The sequence below is a fragment of the Chaetodon trifascialis genome, chromosome 12, assembly GCF_039877785.1.
Source record: "Chaetodon trifascialis isolate fChaTrf1 chromosome 12, fChaTrf1.hap1, whole genome shotgun sequence".
Taxonomy (NCBI): Eukaryota; Metazoa; Chordata; class Actinopteri; order Chaetodontiformes; family Chaetodontidae; genus Chaetodon; species Chaetodon trifascialis.
Window position 1 is genome coordinate 4908009 of NC_092067.1, and position 18915 is coordinate 4926923.

Here is an 18915-nt window from a genome sequence, read left to right on the forward strand (position 1 = left end):
AAACAATTACCACATTCCTTTCAGCCTCAGATTCAACTTTTTTTTTGGGCTTATCCATTTTGTTTAGCACGTTAAGCTCAAAGTACAACTGACAAATACAGCTAATCTGCGTAAGAGCAGCTGACACCAACGGATAATGAATCTGATAATGTGGAGTTTGGCCTGACAAGCTGATTTTGAAATTTAGGTAGCATTGTTTTTCATCTGCTACCACCTTCAGTGAAACTCATATTTTTTGCCCTACGTGTGCTAAGTCATAGAGGTCTTCACGGGTAGACCTGACCCTGGCGACCATACGGGTTTGGATTCACATTTTATATACTAGATCAGGTCTGGGTTGGGTCTTGTTACATTTCTGTGGGTTTTGGGTCTGTATAAAATTTACATTTCAAAACTGACATTTCTCAGTTCTCCATTGGTTCAAATCCCGCTTTAAAATAAGAGATGGGTCTGGTTCGGTTTCCAGGATTACATTTCTGGGTCTTTTGGGTTTCTGGCACAAATTTTTGGACCCATGAAGACCTCTAGTATGGATCTAAAATAAAGCAAAGTTATCTTAATTTTCCATCCAGGCTTTGCTGTATGCAGACTCACAGGAACATTAGTTTGGCTGTAGACTTTTTGTCTTGTTTATGCGTGTATGGATTTATTCTTCGGATCAGTCAGTGTAAGATGTACATATATAAAAAGTGTTCTGATTGAAATAGAGGACAGTAGAAGACACCAGTTATCCCTGTAATCCAAATAATAAACAAGGTAACATTTTTTTTTTTTTTTTTTTGGTTGCAAAAAGCTCAAAGCACTGCTGAATAGCGCTGCAAATAATGGACAAACTTGACCTTTGTACCAGTACTTTTTGAGTTTGGTAGGCACCAGGTCTACACTGGTACGCAATACTTCTAAGCAATATCGCAGCCTCATAGTCTTAATCCGACGCTGACAAAAAGGCCTATCTTCGCCTTCCTGCTTGGCTTTTGCATATCACCGAGCTAGCAATATAGATGACAAGCATTACAACTTTTAACAGTGGTGCAAACTCACTCAAGTACTGTGACAAAGTGTAGTAAAGTAGGTTGTGGCTGACACATTTAACCCCAGATCTTACTGTTGCTGTACAAGCCCCAATAAACTTGCTGCTGTGATTGTTTTATACTACTGCAAACTTGACTCCACTCACATGCTGGTTAAACCAGTTTCACACTACCTGTACACACCAAACTGCTGCCTGTATGCTAAAGAACATCAAAGATATGACACATGAGCTTTGTGGTTTGCCAGATTTGTATACTCTGTACCAGTCTCTGTCTGTATATGCAGTGATTTTTAGCCTGTAGATACTATTATTGGCTTCCCTATTATTGGCAGGATTTTCAACCACAGTTGAGACTCCTTGATGTGCATGTTGGTGTAGATGACTGTTTTCAAATTTTTTTAAAATCCTGTAATCCTCTCCATTAATTTCTTACTTCTTCTACTCTCATGATACAATAAACACATTTTTGGATTTTTATGTAATTGAAAAATAATACACACATAGAATTTGCACAATTAAATATGGGAAAATCCATGATTTCATAGGCCATGAGCTACATATTGCCTACAATGAAGTATATGCGGCTTGAATGGTGTACAATGCTTTCTTAGGGACAAAACTTGAAAACCTGAAATGTTTGAAGATGTTGAGAGTTACGGATTTAGCACATGTCCAGTTAATGATAGCTTACAACTTCCTGGATTTAATGGACTTTTTAGGTTTTCCAGTTTCCACACAACTTCAAACAGCGCTGTGGAAAACAACTCAGTGAAAGAAACATTACTGACAGTCACCCACTACTAATGGTCGAACGGGCAGATGTTGTGCATGACTGGGAAATTCAAATATCCTTTTACTCTATGTGGTGTGGGTTACAGAACTGAATGACAATAAGCTCATCTCTATGTAAATGTGACTGCTTTTGTGCAAATGATATCACATGAATAACTTCTAAAATGTTAAAATAAAAACTTGTATGCAAATTAGGCACTCATACAATATAGGCAGTATAGTCCCTTTTTCTTCATCTACAACATTCACCACCACTGACAAAACAAAGACAGCAGCGAATGCACGCATATCTTACAGGCCTGGCCTACATTTCCTGACTTGCAAGTACAATTTAGTGAATCCCACTGAAATGTGGAAATATTCATTATTTGAGGGTTTCAAACAAAATGTTGTAAATTGTGCGCATTCAGGATGGACAGCAGCTTTCGCTCACTGCACTCATGGTGTCCTTCTGTCCACCACTGCAGAACATTCATCTTTTGCTTTACACAATTTGCAACGACAGAAACCACAGCAGCAGAGTCTGACAGTTTCACCAACATCAAATACATTAACAGCTGTAAAGATTCAGCCACTTGCTTGTACTGGAGCATTACGAGAGTGGACTATAGGCTACAGGCTTTTGCAGTGTTCCTGAGAGACTTCCAGGGCACAGAGATGTTTTGTTGTATGAAATCCTGCAGCAGCACGTCCACCTGTTAGTCCTTTATAAGAGAGAGGTAAGTTTGTGTCTTAGGTCCTCAGAGTGCACCCTGTAGTCAGATGTAGTACTCCTTCATGTTGTCCCTGACTGAGTTGTGGAGGTGCATCTCTGTCCTGTAGTCTGTGTACATGCTGTGTCTGTTCTCCTCTTTGATGCTGCTGCTCCTCTGGGCACGTCGCTGCTGGTAGAGGAGGCGGCTTATCACAGCCAGAGCACACACAGCAATGAAGACCACCGCTGTGACCACACCTGAGAACACAGCAGGGAAGATGAATTAGTAGGTATCAGGCGACCATGCTGTCAACCAGGACTGTCCCCATCAAATTTCTGTTATTGACCTGTGATCCTGATCTAAACTCCGTACAGTAACATCCACCTGCTTTGTCTTGGTTGTCACAAAGTTTAGTTGTGCAAGAATTCTTACCTTTAAACACAAAAAGCTGTGCTTGGATACAAAGTGACGACACATTAAATCACTGTCAAGTAATGTTACTTACTGATAACACTTCCCAGTTGAGTGGTGTTTTGTTAGTATATTTAAATTGTGGTTTATTTTTTATACTCACAATGTAATTGCAGTGTCCTTGATTGTTTTGCCTTTGCTGGCATTAGTGTTTATGTATTCCCTTGAAGATGATTGCAGCGAACCCAGAAGTGATGATTAAAAATACCTTTTTTTGTTGAGGGTTAGATTAGAAGAGGGATACCACTCTCATGTCTCTATTATAAATATGGGGGACCAGTAACTGGTCTTGGACATGAAACAGTCGTGCACATAAGCCCCCAATCAAAACACAAAATTGCTGGAAGGCAGATTTTGTTTCCTTTGGACAGAGCCAGACTAGCTCGTTCTCCCTGTTTCTAGTCTTTATGCTAAGCAGACTATCTCCTGGCTTGATCATGTTATTGACTGTCTAATCAAACTCTCAGCAAGGAAGTGAATAAGCATGTTAATCAAAATGCTGTTGCTTTAATCTAAAACATGATGTCACATTAAACACAGTTCCATTCTCCATCTCGCCACAGCATCACAGCATTGATTTAACGACAAAAGATACAGCCTCTTTTGGGCTCAAAACAAAATTTTGTGCCGACACCTGGCCATTCGTTAGCTTGAAGACCTTTATTTTCCAGAGACTGCCCACTGTTCTGACGGCCCATTAGTCCAAAACCCCAATAGTCTGAAAAATGTCCCACTGGACCAAAAGCCCATTTGTCTGACAGCCTGTTATCCCGAAAACAAACAGCCATTTCTCCGAAAGCCCATTGCTCTGAAAATACACACTGTCTGTTGAATTTTTTCCCACCTACATTCCATGAAGACCGGCCATACTCCACCAGTGATTGGCTAGTTTGTTCTTGGCTTCTCCTTCGTTGCTCGGTTATGGTTATGGTTGGTGAAGGTTAGGGTTACAAAAACATGTCAGGGTCAGAGCCAATCAGCGGCAGGTATTTGCAGAATATGGATGGAACAAAAACATTTTCAGATCAGTGGGTGTTTCTTTTCAGGATAACAGGCTCTTCGACAAACGACCTTTTGGTCCAATGGGATGTTTTTCAGGATATTGGGGTTTTAGAACAATGTGCCATTGTGACAATATCATGGCACCTACTTTCCACTCCACTCCTGCTACACCATCAAACTATTCCAATAAATAATTTCTTTTTTTCTGATGTTGCCGACCATCTTGGGGCATTTCTATTGTCAACAATACAGTTCAAGTGTAAAATGGAGGAGAAGTAAAATGAAATACAAAGGTTACCTATTTAGAAAGCACACAGAAATCCAGAACATTATCATCATCATCTTCAATTTAATCTAAAAAACAAAATTGTGTAAGTGGAAGTAATGAAAATGAGCTTGAGCTCAGACTGAGTGACCCCAAGACCAGAAAATAACAATTAAGATGGAAGCAAATGGAGAGAATGACAAATAAACAGCTGGGACTCATTTTCAATTAAGCAAAGAAAAATAAACCAGCACAGAAGAGAGAAAAGCAGACCTGCTATTACAGCCAAATCCTTCTGGGTGCCGTTGCCAAGCTCCTCTTTATCTTTGTTTGCTGTTACAGTTTGATCTGGAGAAGCAGAGACGAAAAGCAGACAAATTCATTAATGTCCCCATCATACCACAGACCAATGCATAACACCAAGACCTCTGCAGTCTCTGGTCAGAACTGTCACCTTCATCTGTGAAGTTTATGTTCATTACGCTTGACTGCTGAGCTCAAGAATGACACAGAACTGAATTCCATGATAAATTTAGTTTCTCCCCTTCTCTCTGCGTAAGCACTAACATGTGTTCTTATTTCTATATTTCTCTCTGGTTGGTTAAATGACTTTTGAATGTCATCGACATCGTCTCATCTCAATATCATTGACTTCAGTTACCAACCCTAATAAAGATGCTCAATGACTTGAGGGTGGGCAGAGTCTGACCTGCATTAAACCCGGGTCAGAAGGAGTGTGGTGATGAGGCGATGATGTGTGTTGACCCATTTAACCCGTGTCAAAGCTTCAGACTGAATGGAGTGTGATGGTGAATGAGCCTTGAAGCAAGTGGCTGGTGGTTTCATTGCATGTTTTAGCTCCACACAATAAGCTGTTTCATGTAGCTGCCAAAACAGCAATTAACAAAATTTCCATTATTACTCTAGATGAGAGTTGTATCAACCAACTCAAATTGGTCCTTGAAATGAATTTATCATCTATTGTTTCACATTACTTTTGTAGGACATATTCTATCACGGTCTGGTGTTTGATGATGCATATTTATATACGTTGTAACGAGTATATATGTAGAGCTACTCTAATGAAGACTTCATGCTTTGAGCTGAGACATTAGAATTAGTTAATTACTGCACTTAATGAACAAGCCCTAACCATAACAGTGTGCTCCAGGAAAGTGCATCTGTTCACAAAAAATAAATGCAGAGTTTTGTTCATACATGGATAATTGGGGAAAAAAGATTGAAAGTATAAAAAAACATCTGTGTCAGAGCAGAGGCTGGTGGAGTCAGCTCCACTGGTAAAAACTGAAGTGCATCTGTTCTGTCAGACATCTGAAAAACACACTGCAACGTACTGTAATTATCTAAATTCACAAGTCACTAATTACAAGTCAGTTTTAAAGACAGTAACAGATTAACAGGACGGCAGTTAGACTGATTACATGCTTGGAGTTGATTTATTTATTTTCAGAATGCATGGGGCCTGCACCACAAATGAAAGTTAGTGCGTTAGCAGCTGTTTTTGAGGCATAACTCTGATTTTCTGGTATCACAAAACAAGATCACGTTCAACCGGGACAGATCTCCAGAATGCCCCTGGCTGCACAAAGGTGAGCTGCTCAAAAGATGGTTGAGTTTAGAGCATTAGATCAACATGTGAACACCTTTTGTACAGTAATTAGATAACTGCTGCAACAAGTGGCCCCGAAAAGCTCCTCTATTGGACACTAGCTGCTGTCTCCAAGCAAATTACTTGTGTTTGATGCTCGTCAAAACACCCACACCTTTTGTTTTCTGTGTAAAATCCCACACACACTGACTCTGTCTTGATTTCTGGCTGCATGGTGTGTCCTATGTGCGCTGCAAGCATCTGCAAACGATGTGACACCAAGTGGCGCAGTGAGTTGAGGTTCGGTCTAGCCATTCCGGGTTCATGGTGACATCTTCAAATACTCTGTGTTGTCAGTTGTCATTCAGTTTAGAGATATTTAATATACAAACATATGAAGAAAAGCAGCACATTTTAAAAATGCTGAAAAATCACACGAAAGATGCACTGATTATCAAAATTGTAGGACATGTTTGTAGAGGGAGTTTCAGAATGGCCACATTAATCCTTTCACTTGAGCTTGCAGGCCTGAAGAAAGAGTATGTAGAATGGCATCAAAAACACCAAGTCTAAGATTAGTCTGCAGTTACATCCTGTATGTCAGCGATTGTTTCTGAGCATGCAGCTCAACCTGGAAATGACTATTTACTGTGGCGGGGTGTGTGTGGGCGAGTTCAACAGAAGAGTGTGTAGAGGTTTTACCTTGCAGTGTGTGCGAGGTGGATTCTGCCAGTGCACCACAATTTGATTGGACCAAGGGACCACGGATGGTGACCAATGAACTTCCTCGATTTGTCAGCGCCGCCTTCAGTGGTGCCACATGATTGAACTGGACTGAGGAGAGGCAGCCACTGAAGCCTTTAGAAGCTGCCTGCATCACTTTCTCACTGAAGTTCTCCCTCCCTGAAGGGATACAGTTGATGGGTGAAAGTTCATGTTACTGATGGTGACAGAATGGATTTTGTGAATTACAGTCATTTCTGAGTAACCGGGTCAACTCTCAACAGCTAATGCTGAATGTTGGAATAAAAGTACAACAGAGGCGTGATGTGGGAGATTTTCAGCAATTTTCTGAACATCATGGGAGGACTTACTGGTGACTTTGCCCAATGTCAGGGATCTGATTAAGATCAGCTCTGCATCAGATGACAGTGTGTACTTGGTGTGGATGTCCTGGTCGATCTGGTTGAGTGGAGAGAAATCAGATAACAAGCCGATTACAAGAAATCTAAACCAAGGTAACAGCAACACCAGCAGCAGCAGCACATTTCAATACATTATAGATTGAGAAATTGTGTTCTCTACAGCTTCACACAAAACCATATCCGCCCACAGTTGGCTTTGAAGTGATTTTTGACCTTTCACTTCTGGCCTACCATGGTGACTCAATTGCATCACTTAACTTGATGATCTGCAATAAAACACAGCAGGATTTGAAGGACGTCCACTGACGTTTCTCAAATGCCCACAGTGGTACATCTATAGACCAGCTGATGAGCCAGCTGATGAGCCAGCTGAGAACAGATTTCAATGCAGTGAAAAATGTTAACATCATCTCTCTATTGTGTTTGGGGAGCATGTAGAAAATTCTAGTTCCCGCTCATATAAGATGTGACATTTTACAGCATTAGATGGATTAATATACTCTCTGCGTTATGTGTTCGATCAACACTCATCAGCAGAAGGGTCTTGCTCAGTTGTCAGCATGTGTAGTGAATGTGACACTTCAGACATGCAATAACAGTCAGTCCTATATGAAGGGGAGATTGCAACACAAAATACTGTTTTTTTTGTGTAGAGCTAATTCCATCTGGTAGTGAAGACTGTCAGATCAGACTGAAAGCTTGGCAAAAAGCTAGTCAGTAGACCCTAATTTAAGATTATATTGTCAAACTATGAATGAACTTTTTCTGAAACGGTTATGAGAGTGGCTACACAGGAAGCATTCATTGTGATTTTTATGCCAAAGGATGTCCACAGATGTCTTTTCAACCAAAGTTAGCTTGGTCGAGACGTCTTTTGACCAGCACATCATGCCATCGCTGCTGGGTGTGGTTACAGGGGCAACAGAACACACCCAGCATAGATGCTGCTGAATAAACTCACTTCTGCAGAACAGTTGCAGATCAGCATAATTTGAGACGGGGGCAGCATCCTGCATTTCCACATGCAAGACTTCCTCTGCTCTATAAGGCAGGATCGCAGTGGGAATTCTTTTCCTGAAGTACTTTTGTGTTCCCTTGCAACACATTTTTTCTTCCCTCGCAATATTTTTGAAATTCGATCAGATATGACGGATGTGTAACAAATGCACCTCAGGAGTTCAGGAACAGAGAAGCTTGAATACAATGTTCAGCTGGCACACCCATTTCAACTGAGTGCACACACATACAACCCCTGCATGTAGTTAGTGCTGTTAGTTAGCAGTTAGCTCTAGTTAGTATGTATCCGTACGTACTAAAAAAAGTTCCTCTTTGACATTTGAGGGTACTGCTCACCTGTACATAGAGGTTTTTTCCCACTCTGTGGATTCTGATTCGATGGAGTCGTCCATCTGCCAGGTTATTGAGGGCGGGGCTGAACACATCTGGACTCCTGTCTGTTTGAAGGTGATACCAGATCTGCAGACTCCCTGGACAGAAAGCATGGAAAGGCATGCAGCACTCTCCTTTAAACAGACCTCTGTAGAAATCCCCATCTGAGCACTTTATGGTAATTGATTTGCGATGGAGCTCACTGCTCAATGCAAATTTAAGAGCCAGAGACTCAAGTCCAGTCCACTGAGATGAACACCGCATCTTAGATTAAACACATTCTACTTTAGCTTCAAGAATGCGCACACTGCATGATAATGCCAAGTAGGAGAAGAGAATACACTGCTTTACTGAAATGATGTGGCTGCTTGTTTATAAATAGAGCACTACATCTAAACTTCTTCAATTGCCTTTTGAGATCTCTATCTCATAGCTCTTTGCTCCCACAGTCAATATGTGCTCAGTGTTCCTCCCACACACACAATCACTGCCAGATCACAGAGTCAGAAAGATATGCATTGTCAAGTGGAGCTGGGTCAATATTACAATTCCCGGTCTGTAGGTGAAGGGCTTTGTGTTGTGATTCATTTCAAATCCTGAGAGTGCTCCTATAGATGGAGGTCACTGTGGATGAAGTGTCTCCTCTGCCCTTCAGTGTTTACATAGACCTGAGGAACATGGGCGTACTGATTTAACACAAAAGAGTGTATTAGGACACAGACTGTGACTAACAACTGCACATAGGTGTCACTCAATATAATACTCAAGTTTGGATTCAGCTTACAGGCCGTCAGCTTAAAGCATTGAGGCCTTTCTTGTGTCAGAAGCTGAAAGAGCTCAGACACTTGGTTGACAGTAAGAAATAAGCTGTAACAAGTGTTACAACTGTGAGGACATTTTTCTGAAATATTCTCCAGACTTAAAATGCAACAGCTTTGTTCTTATTCTATTTATTGTTTGTTTAGTAAGGAAGTCAAAGGTATGGTTAATGTTCTCCTTTAGATAACCATGGGCTTCTTATCTTACATATGGGCTGTCTTAAGTTTATTGGACATCAAGACTCACTATGAAGAAAGAGGCTTTTCAAAGATGCAGAGGAGGAGCACACCCGCAGAGGTTAAATCTATTCATTAGCCTATAGTCAGTTTGCACAAAGTTGTGGGGGCGGTATTATATTCATGCTGGCAGCTGTGGCACCAGTATGGAACACATTAGCTGCCTGTACTGTCAGCCTCATTTTCTCTTCTGCTCAACACCTTTCAACATGCAAATAAACTTAAGGTTTCCTGAAAATTAGATCTTGAGGTTTAAGTACCCCTATTAAACTAGACACTATTTGACAGGCATATTTGTACGTCTCGCAATTGGTTCTTGCTGTAGTTTAAAAATAACCTACTACTGTATGGTAACTGGAGCGCAATGGGATTAAATTGAATCATTTTTATTAAAGTGGATTCCATTTTCTTCTGCCTACACAGGACAATCTCTGTCCGATTTCCAAGTCACCTCTGGTGCATCTCATCGGTGGTTTGAACGCACAGTGGACAAGCCCACTGTCAGGGAGGCAATCGCTCAGCAATCATGCGAGATCATTTGGTAGCCATGGTAACGTGTTTGTGTAAGCCTGTGAGTGCAAGGATTTTCTATGATAATCAGATACTGAAAAGGGGTTCATGATAATTTGCAACATATGAGATCCAGTCGAAGTTACAATTTGAAGCTGAAGTTGTGACTAGTAACACTCAGCACCCCCTTATATGTTATCCTGCAGAGATGTTAAATACAGGCAATGCATATGGCATGAATGGGTAGAGTTACCTTCCAATGACTAGTATTCACACCTCTCGGTTTTTTTTGTAATAAATCAGGTTGAATGTGGTGAAATAGAACTAAAAGGCAACTTGTTTTGTTTGACACTGAACCAAATTACAGGTGCGACAGCACTTTGAGGCCTGGTTGTGTCAGAAAATGGCGGATCTAAATGAGTCCATGCATCTTCGCTAAATCTTTGGTTCTAGTTCTTGGTAACATGTATACTATTTTGCAATGATTTCATGATTAGAGAAAAAAAAAAAACCCTGCCAAAAATATTCTTAAGAAAAAAAAAGAAAAGAAACAATTTCAGTGATTTATATCACCCCACCAGAGAGTCCACTAATTGTGATAATTCTGTTGGAATTTTGCTGAAAATAAAATCAGGACCGGGACTTGACCTCACAGTCATCATGTCTCTTCAATCACATCACTATCATTTCAACTGAGGGCTGGAGACACTGAGGGCTTCAAATATCAAACAGTATGTTTCCAGCTACAGTGTTGCTGCATTGATGATGTAAACTATACAACATTTTATCGGACAGGATTTGAAATAGTTTCAAATGGCTGTGGACAAACAACTGTATAATGCAGACATAAATATAATGTTTTCACATGAACATAACAGAATATAAATACGTAAAAACAACAGTTCACAATGGAACTGTGGAATAGAAAAAATATTGCGTTATTAATGTGTTAACACAAATCAATTATAACGGCACTTTTTTTTTATCGCGAGTTTAACGCTCTTTGTGACCGAGTGAACTTGTAGTTTTTATAAGCTGTGGCCACTGCTAGTAACCTAAGAAAAACTAAAGGATCCGGTTGTAAACAGGAAACAAAACAACAGGCACGCCGCACGCACGTGTTTGGTCTTGTCTGCTCGCTAACTGTAAAAAAGTAGGCTACCGGTTTGTGTGGACGTCAAGCGCAAACCGGTAGCCTACTTTTTTACAGATGGGCTGACTGACAAGACCAAAGTTATCTGTGTGTGTTGTTGGTGTGAACTGAGTTATCACCGTAGCACATCCAGTCTGAAATACCACTTGATGGCCAAACACACGGCGAATGCGAATTCGCCACTGCCTCCTTGTAAAAACCAGGCAGCAATGGATGGCTTTCGACAAAGGCGTATGGATGCTAATATGTTGAAAGGAAACTTAAGAAAGGAAAGTTTCAGCCATGGTTTAACTGCACTATAGCCTGAGTCCTAGTTTACAATGATGTGCACTTTGTAACTTTATCTTGTATCACCCTGTTTTGATCCCTTAGAAAGGGCTGTTGAAGGGGCTTTTTTGTAACCAAGTATTTATTTTTTTGTCATCTGTTTATTGACAGTGTTAAATTGTGTGAGATTTGATTCATTCAAATGTGAATGACTGCTCAAAGTGAGAATGTTAGTGTGAAATATAACACTACACATTGTTTTCAGTAAAAAACATTTGCACAAAGCAAGCCTATCCACTTTTCCATGTTGATAACAGTATTAAAATGATAACTCAATGGACATTTAGAATAGATAGAAATGTGCGATTAATCACGAGTTAACTACGACATTCATGAAATTAATCGGGATTAAATATTTTAATTGTTTGACAGCACTAATATATATATGTATATTTGATACTTGTGCATTAATATAAAAGCTGTATGTACCGTTCTTGGCCAGGATGACAGCAATATACTGCTGGCTGAAGGTGCTGACAGTCAGCAGCATGGCCGGCCTCTGGGAGGTTACGAAGCTGAAGGCTACATCCTCTCTGGCCCTGCTGCTGCTTTCCGTGGAAACACTGGAGGCCTGCGAGCTTCTGTTCTGCATGACTGAGAAGGGCTCCTGGAAGGTGTAGGTCACTGAGGACTCTATGTCGAAGGACACAGACACCTCTGCACACACAGGGACACAGATAAAAAAAGGTTTCAGCAAAGGGAGCTCCGTTACAACTCTTTTTGAAACAAGATGAAAAGACTTAAAGATGGCTCACACCCTCCAGAGGCAGCAACGTTCATTATGTCTCATAAAATAAAAGGGTTAGCAGGAAAAATCAACACAGCCTTATTAAAAGTGGGGTTTGCCCAGTGGGTACAGCTGGAGGGAAGTCAGTGTTTTGAATGAAAATCTAAAAGTATTATCTTTCTTTAGAGGTGAAGTGGTATGTGTTTATGCAGAACTCTCTTGGCACATGTACTTAATGCATACCTACTCAAAAATAGTCAGAGAATGTCCAGCTTGCAGAGCAATGCTGTAGCAAAACATGTTACGAAATTTCATGCACTGTGGTTTTTTGCCACTTTCATTCACTTTCACTCAATTTAAGGCAGTCCCTCCTTCCAGGCAATGAGTGTACCATCATAAATGGCTCTGAGCCTCAAAAGAAGTGTTGTCTTGAGGAGAAACTCTAGGAACAAAAGCCTCTTCGCTTGTTGTCTTACTGTAACCCACAAATGAACGAGTAGCTAGCTAATCATGCACATACACCACTAATTGACAACATATCAAATCACATTAGCAAACTTCATTCAAAAAAGGGGGATGCAACAGCACCACAGGAAGTGTTGTCGATCAATGCCATTCAGACAGCTGTTACTTTAACAGGTGCTAGGATTTACAGGGCGTGGAAGGGATGGAAGCTGCAGCATGGCAACATACCAAAACACCATAACATCACTGGTTTCACATTGCTGCAATAACACATTTACAATGAGAGTGCCTCAGAGGTATCACAGTTTCTGCTTGCAGCACATCCACTAAAGCAGGTAATCTCTAGGCTACTGCTGTTCAGCACCCGGCCACACAAGCACCCACTTTCACAAAAGTACTAATATATTCATACAATAACTGAAAATAAAACTGACAGTTTGCTTTGCAAAGTGGCAATGTTCATTGTTTAATCATACCTTTGATTTTAATGTGGAGTACCTCCATTAAGTCAAAACTTCCACACACAGCTTTGAAAATCTGCCATCATACTATCATTTATGTAAGAACTGCATTTCACTCCTGAAATTTCATGAAGTTTAACCCCCAGAGAGACGCGGATGAAAGGGAGTGTCTGTAACCTACAGGAGACATATTTGATAGGCTCCTCACCACAATAACACAACTTACTGTGTGGAAAGATTCAAGTTGCAATAAGCAAGAAATATTTTTGAACAGCAGTCAGATTAGCTCTATCCTGGCATGGGTGCCACTTTCATATTTAACGCACTGAGCACGATGAAACTGTGTAAATAGTGCAGAGTGGTTAGCTACAGCTGCAGCCAGAATTTTAATCTCTTTAACTCTCCACCATGTCTTCATGGCTGTTTGCTCAGCCTCCTGCTCTCCTATCTGTGCTGGGTGTTTGTGGGTTTCAGCTGCGTTGGTGTCTGTGCTCTGTTCTGTGCTCACATATTGCAGGAGATAATTTGGTCTAATGCATTTTAAATGTTCTTGGAGTCTGGAGTCAGGACAAGTATTAATTGCCTCTTGCATTACTTGCATTTTTATTGATGCTCTGTAATGGAACAACCTTGACTTGATTGATTATTTGTTTGTCGTACTCAACATTAATTTATTAAAAGAATTGCATTAAGTGGTTTGTTGTTGATCAGCACTCACCTTGGTTGCAGGTGGTTCCCCCATAGGCGGACTGGGAGCAGTCGCACACGTAGCCGTTGCTCTTCTCGATGCACCTCCCTCTGTTGTGGCAGAGGCTGCTGGAGCCGCTGCAGTAGCCTGGACAACCAGAGCTCACCCCTGGTGTCATCTTGGCCCTCTCCTCCAGGTCAAAGCTCACGCCGTTGATGTTCAGAGTCCTGATGCAGCCCAGGAAGCCTCTCTGCTGGGACGCTGTTCCTCCTGAGACAAGGACGGCCATAAGTCACATCTAATGCTCCCCGGATGTGCTAGAAAGCTTCTTTGATGGCTTTATAATTATGATTCCCTTTAAGGCTGATGAGGATTTACAACAAACATTTACTTAATTCCAGTCTGCATCTAGGGCAACTCTGTAGACACTTAAGCGTGTGAAACCTCACTAAATATGCAATGTAATGGACTAGACAAGTTTCCAAGAGTCATCACCGTGAGATGAACACAGAAAACATTTATAAGTCTAGACTTAATGCCTTGCCAACCAGTCAAGTTGCATTTGCATCCAAGACTTTGGAGGAATTTAATAAAATATATTAAGTGGCCCTTTGACCTTTTGGATGTAAAATGTCATCACTTCATTTCATCCTTTAAGACATTTGTGTGAAATGTTGTCACATTTCGTGTATGAATTCTTGAGTTATGGTCAAAAACGTGTTCTCTATGGCCACAATGACCTTTGGCTTTTAAGCACCAAAAACTAATCAGTTCATCCTTGAGTCTACACAAACGTTTGTGCCAAATTTGAAGAAATTCGCTCACGGCGTTCCTGAGATATCGCGTTCACGAACCCGAAAACAAATGCCTCCAGCCTGTGGCTGTCGCTGGCACGGAGGCGTAATAAACATTTGTGGCATGCTGACAGCTGCTAATTTAGGCTTCATAGAGGTGGGAGACTGATGACTTTGGATGGAAATATATCACATTCTTATGGCTATAATTTATCTGAGAAAAAAACTGCTGACAGCATCAAGTTGCTTTGTTCCTTGTGTACATGTAAAATGTCTACATATAAGCTAAGTGTGCTTTCTGCCTGCATTCATTCTCATTTTTTGAGAGTAGAAACCCTGTCTATCTGTGTCCAGGCTGACTATAAGAATGAAGGTATTCAATACTGCTTAGGGTTGCAGCCAATTAGTGTAATTAAGTGTAGTTAGAAAGATTAGACAGTAAAATTCAACAGGATCTATCTGTCACTGTTTACTAAAATCTACTAAAAATATGTTAAATAAATAATTGATATTGTGTTGCTTAATATATTGTACAACTACTCTTTATTTCAAACATTTGCACAGTAATAAGCCAATTTGGAGTGGGTGAGAAATCCAACATCTAGTTCAGTGTAGTCCACTACAACAGAAGTGGAACTAGCACAATGCTATTTTTGAACCTGTCTGGTTACCTCAAGGTAGGTTTAGCATAAAACAGATTTAGAGTAAACTTACATGATGATATTGTGTTTGATTGACTGAATATATGCTATGTTATTGTGTACATTATTTCTATAGTATGAGCTTTTACTGACCAGGTTCTGTTTGTGCACTGTGCACTTTGGCAAATGAAATATTTCTGTTATTTTTTGTTATATTCACACACCTTATTTTATAAAATGGTAATTAAAACTACTTTTTATTATCTACTGTTCCAATCTAGTCATCAGTTTTAAAATGTCAGGGAAAGCCCTTTATTTAACCAACATACTCACAAATTCATATCAACTTTGTTTCTTTCATTAAAACTTTCAAACATTTAAACTTTCATTAAACGACACCTTTGTACCTTCTTATGAAACAATTAAATCTTCAGCTAATGACAAGTTCTTCTGAGGTCCACAGAGGATTATTGCTTCCATTTGTCATTTCTGACAAATTATTATTTTAAATTATTCCTTAAAGTAAATGATCCATTAAGTGCATGAACTGAGGCCTAAAATTGAGAACACATGAAAAAAACACACTTTTTTTAATGATGTGTCTTTCACCTCCAGAGGATGGTGTATTATTAAGGAGACATTAAAATGTCAGAGGGGAAAGAGGAGAAAGAGAGCAGCCCTGCTCCTGAGTCACAGCAATAATGAAAAAAATAATAAAATACATTAGTTCTTCACAGTAGCTTAAAGGATAGGTTTGTATTTTTTCAAGTCTATATTAGCAAAATACTCAGAGGGCAAATGTGCGTTTTTTAAAGTGCTATTGTAATCACTTCTCCTCTCCATGCTGGCTTTGAAGAGAAACCTTCGTAGCGCGACTGCTTTGTAGGAGATATGGGACAAAATCCACAGTCCTTGTTCTGTGCAAAAATGTACTTTAAAGTTCAAGCAAAGCTAATATGAGACTTCTGTAGTCTGAGTAAGCCAAATCGAGTATCTTTGTCCTGGTGGTTGTGCATACACAAGAGAAAAGCACAAAGCGAAACATTTGTACTAAAAGAAGTGCAATGTCAGAAGATACCCTTGATTTGACTAACACTGCCAGCTGAAGCCTCATGATAGCTTCAGCTGTACTTTACAATGCATTCTGGCACAAAACAGGCACTCCCATTTCCTGCTCCCAAAGAATCACTTCAAGGCCAGTTGTGAGAGGAGGAATGATTACAGCAGCTGATAACTCTTTCAAAATCAAAGCACATATGTCTGGTATTAAGACACCCTCTGAAGCTTCCCTTTAAAGTCGCACTAATCAATATTTTTATATTAATAAAGGAAAAAAAAAAATGTGTGAGATGTCAGATGTGTGGCTCCTAGATCTATACCCACAGAGAACTGTCACCCAGCTCTCAGCTCCGCTCCCCCTCAGCTCTGTGAAGTGTTTTATTGTCAGCTTATTGTTTTGGTTTTAATTGCCCGTAGATTTAATGTTTTGGTTCACTCTCAATGCCCTCAACCCTATTTCCATGGGCAGGCAGTGGTTTTCAGTAAAAAATAAAAAAGCTCTCTACTCTCTACTGCATACAAACTGCATATCAAGCAGAACAGACAAAGTGAGCGACTAGCTGGTGAACATAGTGGAGCATTTAGCAGATAAAAAGCCACATATTTCCCTCAGGACATGGTGGAGACCAAAAACAGAGCTAAAAGAGAGTGAATATGGGACTTGCATTCACCAGGCAACCAGAAACACGATTTTCAATAACTGCTAACATTAGTCTGTTACTACTAGATGTGTAAACAGGCAACTGATTGCTAACTTCTTAATCATACCACTTAATAAGGTGAAAATATGACAATGTGTTTACAACTTGCTGCTGAAAAAAATCAATTAATATAGGTTTAAATAATTTGCCATCTTACATGGAGATGTTTAGTCTGATGGCAAGCCTACCTACAAACAGCTGGCTGCTGAGCCGTAAGCGAGGGTGTCCGTCAGTTGGCGCCTCCAGGAAGCGGAGGGGAAGCTGGTCCACCTGCAGGGAGGCCTCCTTCACGTTGCGCTCTGCCCTCACGTAGTGCCACTGTCTGTCATTCAGAGGAAGGTGGGACTTCACGGACAGGACCACCGGACCGTTTCCCACATCAAAGGAGAAAGTCACCACAGAGGGTGCTGGGAGGTCAGTGGGGAAACAAACACACACGCATGCATGCATAAACACACACACACACACACACACACACACACACACACACACACACACACACACACACACACACACACACACACACACACACACACACACACACACACACGACAGCCAGGTCAGACTGAATGTGATATTAGGTGTTTTATGTCTTCTTTGTCCTCCCTTTCTGATGCAATGTGATACAATGCTACTGGGAAAGCGTGATGACCTGAATAGATTTATGAAGGGGCTCAGCTGACAGCTCGTCAATATTTCACAATGTCTCTGATGCTGCCGTAATACATAATGGCTCCTACTATCTGGAGAACTCCTCCCTCAGATTTGTGAACACAACACAGCGTAATCAACAGTTTCACACCTTTTTCAAAACCTATAATAAATAAACTAACCCACTGCTTCTTGAGCTGTTTGATAAATACATGCTCATTTCTTGCAATGCTAAATTCCTTATTACGACAGTGTATTTCTTTATCGGTGCTCAAATAAACGAGTCAATCTTTTGTGGAGATATCCAGGATGTACAGCATTTTATCTTGTTTTTCCTGATTCTTACTTTAAATGTTTAAGGTAATCTGATGAACCCTTGCTTCTTTATCCATCTGGTGTATTCAATAAGGATTTCAGTGTCAACACTGGTAAGGAAATGATTTTAATGTCTCCTATGACAGCATGCCATTGCTGTTGACTGTGTCATTAGGATTACATCACGCTGTGCAGCCCTGACAGCCTGCTTCTTGGGGAAATTAAACTGTCAACCATAGTGTAGCTAGCACTTCCATCTGAGAAGAGAGAGGAAAAAAAGAAAAAATATATATATACAGGTTTTGTGGATGTTCATGTCTATGGCGGTTTCTTTTTTGCATTCTGCGTTCATGTCCTTGTCATGTACTTTGTGCATGCTGCACTTCTCTTATTCTGGTCTGAGCATTGACTCACAGCTGAGCTCCACTCTGATAAAGTCCTTGAGGCCCAGGTTCTCCAGAAACACTCCTGAAGGAGCACTAGTCTTGAAGTAGAAGGAGATATCAGAGGCAAGCTCAGCCTGTAGGGTGGGGAAGTAGAGGTAGGAGGACTCCTGGTAGAAAGATGCTGCATTCCATATGGACTCTGAAAGTAAAGGAAAGCAGAGAAGGGAGGAGTAAAAGGAAACATGAAAAGAAAGTGGAGCTGACTGAAGGAGGCTGTGGACAAAATCAGGTGAGTCTCATTTGTCTTAATTGTGTCTTTATTTCCCTCACTTGCATCTTTTCCTCACATTTGCAATGATGAAATACAAGAAAGGCGGATAATGAAACATGACATCTGATCCATCAGCAATGTTTCCAATGTTGACTTCTGGTAGGAAACAGGAAGCAAACTGTGGTATCTGGTGTCAAAATTCACGCAATTTGTATGATGATCATCTGTCTCAACCTCCTCCCTAAGAGCTTTCCAAATGGTATAACAACATCAGTCTGTTTCCTTCTCCACTCAAAGTGCACTGTCATTA

The 18915-nt window shown here is 40.5% G+C and overlaps 1 protein-coding gene across 1 annotated transcript in view; it reads right to left on the reverse strand.

Moving 5' to 3' along the window:
- Positions 1 to 780: 780 nt before the first annotated feature.
- The window catches only part of cntnap5a (contactin associated protein family member 5a), an 80748-nt gene continuing 62613 nt past the window's right edge, over positions 781 to 18915 (reverse strand). The window contains exons 16-24 of the mRNA XM_070975718.1: positions 18363 to 18533; positions 17171 to 17389; positions 13818 to 14057; positions 11876 to 12103; positions 8366 to 8499; positions 6962 to 7049; positions 6570 to 6770; positions 4532 to 4606; positions 781 to 2777 (exon numbers count right to left, since the gene is read on the reverse strand). Of these exons, the coding sequence (XP_070831819.1) occupies positions 2584 to 2777; positions 4532 to 4606; positions 6570 to 6770; positions 6962 to 7049; positions 8366 to 8499; positions 11876 to 12103; positions 13818 to 14057; positions 17171 to 17389; positions 18363 to 18533 (1550 nt within the window). The 3' untranslated portion in view covers positions 781 to 2583. The remainder of the gene's footprint in view (positions 2778 to 4531; positions 4607 to 6569; positions 6771 to 6961; positions 7050 to 8365; positions 8500 to 11875; positions 12104 to 13817; positions 14058 to 17170; positions 17390 to 18362; positions 18534 to 18915) is intronic.